Source organism: Elephas maximus, chromosome 1 (genome assembly GCF_024166365.1).
Source record: "Elephas maximus indicus isolate mEleMax1 chromosome 1, mEleMax1 primary haplotype, whole genome shotgun sequence".
NCBI classification, from domain to species: domain Eukaryota; kingdom Metazoa; phylum Chordata; class Mammalia; order Proboscidea; family Elephantidae; genus Elephas; species Elephas maximus.
In genome coordinates, this window is record NC_064819.1 from 14,006,059 (window position 1) to 14,011,202 (window position 5,144).

A 5,144-nucleotide genomic window follows, 5' to 3' on the forward strand; every position below is an offset into this window, starting at 1 on the left:
TCTCTCTCTGAGGATGCAGTGGCCCAGAGCTTTACTCCATTCCCAGATGAACCAACTCTTAACACTGGCTTTCTGAACTTGCAAAGCTGAAAGTCCGGCCTGAACATGGTTGGATCCCTAAGAACCATGACGTGCCCTAAGAGGGCAAATCTAACACACTCGGTCCGCAAAGCATCATAGTGAGAAGAATCCAAGCAATTCAGCAGGCCTGAATTCAAATCCTGGCTCTTTCATTTACTAGCGTGGACCTTGGCCAAGTTGTCAGAGGCACAGTCCTGAAGGATAGTAATAATAATATTTAAGGCACATGGTTGCTAGAAAAACAAAATGAGATATGTGTAATTAGCATATAATAAATAAATGGTAATAGTTATTGTTTTCATTATTCTTATCATAATGAATACTTCCTAGTTCCCAGAAAACGGTAAAGAGGCAGTATTTCTGTGCTACGCAGTCAACTCTTCCCTTCTGAGAAATAAGCTTTTGTCTCCACTCCACCTATCCTACAAGGTCATTGTCGCATGGAGGTGGTAAAGGAATGATGGATGTATTTATAGCAGTGAGAGAAGCCACATTTTAGGTTTGGAGAACTTCCCCCACCTAAAACTCTCTCCCATAATAAAAATTTAAAGTTCTTTCTTGCAGCATATCTTTTTTTTTCTCCACTTAAACTACAGCGGCAATGTCACATTGAGGTTTCTCTCTCTGTGCAACCCCTACTGTACTAAAACATATTTCTTATGAATTTTGGCTGAAGGGAAAATTATTTCTGAGTAATTTTTCCTATGGCCAAAAAGTATACGCAGGAAAAAAATGTGGCAGTCTGCTTCCGTAAAGATTTACAGCCTTGGAAACCCTATGGGGCAGCTCTACCCTGTCCCATAGGGTGGCTCTCAGTTGGAATCGACTTGATGGCAGTGGGTTGGGTTTGGTTTTTAAGAAGTATACAGTAATTAAAACATTATTTGTAAACAGGAACAAGAAATAATTTATAGCTTATGTGCGATCATTTCACTCCTTCATGAACTTACATATTTATGTGTTGGAATAAAGCCTATGACTACTAACTGACTCTTTAGTCCTGTAAATGAGACGGTGGTGTGGAGTATATTGAAAATGCAAAGTGTGGGGCACATAATTGAAGAATAAGACAGGGCTGTGGATCTTAGATGCTTTTCTGCCCCTGAATCGTTTTGTGATGCTAAGTACAACACTTCGTGCTCTGATTCCCCACCTGGAAAATTATGATAATATAACTATCTGGAAAGTATAGAATGAGATTCTGTTTTTAAAAAGGAGGGAACATCGAAAAGATTTTTGGTCTTTCAGATTCAAACAGGCAAACATTCAAAACAAGAGTCTAGGAAATGAGAATTCTTGTTCAGGCTGGAATGTTTTATCCTTAGTTAACAGAATTGGTAGTATTTGAAAAAGCCACTTGTTAGGGATTGAGTTGTCTCCCCCCAAAAGATATGTAAAATTTTTACTAGATGACCTTGTTTGGAAATATGATTTTTTTTTTTTTTTCAAATTTGCAAAATGGGGAAATCATATCTTGGCCAGGGACTTCTCCCATTTAGGTGCTTTTCTTTTTTATTGTACTTTAGATGAAGGTTTACAGAACAAACTAGTTTCTCATCAAACAGTCAGTATACACATTGTTGTATGACATTGGTTAACAACCCCACGACGTGTCAACACTCCCTCTTCTCAACCCTGGGTTCCTTATTGCCAGCTTTCCTGTTCCCTCCTGCCTTCCAGTCCCTGCCCCAGGGCTGGTACGCCCTTTTAGTCTTCTTTTATTCCATGGGCCTGTTCATTCAATCTTTGGCTGAAGGGTGAACCTCAGGAGTGACCTCATTACTGAGCTGAAATGGTGTCTGGGGGCCATACTCTGTGTTTCTCTAGTCTCTGTCAGGCCAGCAAGTCTGGTCTTTCTTTTTGAGTTAGACTTTTGTTCCACATTTTTTTCCAGCTCTGTCCAGGACCCTCTATTGTGATCCGTGTCAGAGAACCCAGTGGAGGTAGCCGGGTGCCCTCTCATTGTACTGGACTCAGTCTGGTGCAGGCTGTGGTAGATGTGGTCCATTAGCCCTTTGGACTATCTTTCCCTTGTATCTTTAGTTCTTCATTCTTCCTTGCTCCTGAAGGGGTGAGACCAGTGGAGTATCCTAGATGGCCGCTTACAGGCTTTTAAGACCCCAGACGCTACTCACCAAGATAGAATGTAGAACATGTTCTTTATAAACTATGTTATGCCAATTGAGCTAGATATTCCCCGAGATCATGGTCCCCCCAGCAATTCAGTCCCTCAGGGAGTTTGGATATGTCCATGGACTACAACGACCCTGCCTTGTGTAGGTTGTGCTGGCTTCCGCAGTATTGTGTACTGTCTTACCCTTCACCAAAGTTGCTAACCACTTATCTATTAAGTGTTTTTCCATCCCCGCCTCTCCCCTCCCTTGGAACCATCAAAGATTGTTTCTCTTTGTATGTAAACCTTTTCATGAGTATTTACAGTAGTGGTCTCATACAGTATTTGTCCTTTTGTGACTGGCTTATTGCACTCAGCATAATCATCCATGTTAGGAGATGCTTCACAGATTCATCGTTGTTCTTTATTGCTGCATAATACTCCACTGTGTGTATGTACCACAGTTTATTTATCCATTCACCTGTTGATGGGCATCTAGGTTGCTTCCACCTTTTTGTTATCGTGAACAGTGCTGCAGTGAACATGGGTACGCATATATCTATCCCTTTGACAGCTCTAATTTCTCTAGGATATATTCCTAGGAGCAGGATTGCTGGATCATATGGTATTTCTGTTTCTAGCTTTCTAAGGAAGTGCCATATCGTTTTCCAAAAATGGTTATACCATTTCGCATTCCTACCAGCAGTACCTAAGAGTTCCAATCTCTCCACAGCCTCTCCAACATTTGTTATTTCCTGTTTTATTGATTCCTGCCTGTAATGCCGGGGTGAGATAGTATCTCATTGTGGTTTTGATTTGGATTTCTCTGATGGCTAGAGATCATGAGCATTTTCTGTTGGCTGCTCGAATGTCTTCTTTGGTGAAGTGTCTGTTCATTTCCTTTGCCCATTTTTTAATCGGATTATCTCTCTTTTTATTGTAGAGGTGTTGGATTTTCTTGTAGATTTTAGAGGTTAGGCCTTTGCCTGATTCGTAATAGCCAATTTTTTTTCCCAGTCTGTAGGTTCTCTTTTAACTCTTTTGGTGAAGTCTTTTGATGAGCCTAAGTGTATAATTTTTAGAAGATCCAGTTATCTAGCTTATCCTCTGGGGCTTGTGTGTTGTTGGTTGCAATTTTTTTTTTTAGCATTGATCCTATTTTTTCTTCTATGAACTTCCTGGTTTTGGGCTTTATATTTAGGTCTTTGATCCATTTTGAGTTAGTTTTTGTATATGATGTGAGGTATGGGTCCTTTTTCATCCAGTTTGCCAGCACCATTTTTTAAAAGACTGTCATTTCCCCATTTGATGGACATTGGTGGAAATATGATTTTTTAAAGATGTTATCTGTTCAACATGAGGTCATATTGGAGTAGGGTGAGTTCTAATTCAATCTAAAAAAGCCAAAAAACCCATTGCTGTTAAGTTGATTCTGACTCATAGTGACCCTATAGGACAGAGTAGAGCTGCCCCATAGGGTTTCCAAGGAGTGGCTGGTGGATTCAAACTGCCAATCTTTTGGTTAGCTGCTGAGCTTTTAACCACTGTGCCATCAGGTTTCCAATCCAATCTAAGTGGTGGCATAATAAAAGAAGGGAGGACACTTTGGTGAGTGGCGTCTGGGGTCTTAAGCACTAGCAAGTGGCCATCTAAGATGCATTAATTGGTCTCAACCCACCTGGAGCAAAGGAGAATGAAGAACACCAAAGACACAAGGTAATTTTGAGCCCAAGAGACAGAAAGGGCCACATAAATCAGACACTACATCAGCCCAAGACCAGAAGAAGTACATGGTGCCCAGCTACCCCCCGTGATGGCCCTGATGGGGAACACAACAAAGAATCCTTGATGAAGCAGGAGAACAGTGGGATGCAGACCTCAAATTCCCGTAAAAAGACCAGACTTAATGGTCTGACTGAGACTAGAAGGACCCCAGAGGTCATGGTCCAGACCTTCTGTTAGCCCAAGACTGGCACCATTCCCAAACCCAACTCTTCAGACAGGGATTGGACCGGGCTATGAGGCAGAAAATGATACTGGTGAGGAGTGAGTTTCTTGGCTCAAGTGGACACGTGAGACTGTAGGCGGCTCCTGTATGGAGGGGAGATGAGAAGGCAGAGGGGAACAGGAGGTGGCTGAATGGGCATAGGGAATACGGGGTGGAGAGGAGGAGTGTGCTGTCTCATTGGGGGAAGCAACTAGGACTACATAGCTAGGTGTATATAAATTTTTGTATGAGAGACTGATATGATTTGTAAACTTTCACTTAAAGCACAATTAAAAAAAAAAAGAGGAGAAACAAGAGATAGAGAAAAGGCAGCCATGTGAAGATGCATCTAAAAGCCAAGAAACTCCTGGGACTATCAGGAGCTGGGAAAGGTGAGAGGTAGGATCTCCTAGAAACTTTGGAGGGAGCATGTCCCAGCTAATATGTTGATTTTTTTTTTTTTTTTACAGCAACATGTAAAAAATATTAGCATAGTACATTTACGAGAATACCTCTTGGGGGGAGGACACAGGTGGCAAGAAACAAAGTGGGCATTATTTGCATAAAAACGTGGTATATAATGTGGCTTTTTTTCTTAGGTCTTTTTTGTTTATCATTGTTGTTACATAAATTAACCCATTTTTTTTTTTTTTATTATAGGCTAGAGATGTTTCAAATGGTGGAGCTTCTACTGGTCTTTCAATTCTTTCAGTCTTCTGATGGTAGACTTTCTGTGACTGTAGAGGTGGTATTGTAGGTCCAAGCACCGCTGACTATTGTTTTCATGCAGGAACCACAATGCCAAATTTCCACGGCTTGTCTCTCCATTTTGGTTTTTCCACAGGAGCGAATATGCTTGACATGTTGGCTGACTCCAATTTTTTTCATCATTTTCCTGAAGGAGGTGCCATAACAGGTCCCACATATACCAATGATACTGACCTTCTTGGTGCATGTAGCCAT

General features: G+C 41.2%; 1 protein-coding gene across 1 annotated transcript; it reads right to left on the bottom strand.

Moving 5' to 3' along the window:
- Positions 1 to 4,889: 4,889 nt before the first annotated feature.
- On the bottom strand, positions 4,890 to 5,144 carry LOC126072729 (60S ribosomal protein L37a-like). The gene has a single exon (XM_049878302.1). The coding sequence runs from the start codon at positions 5,142 to 5,144 to the stop codon at positions 4,890 to 4,892; it is 255 nt and encodes an 84-aa protein (XP_049734259.1).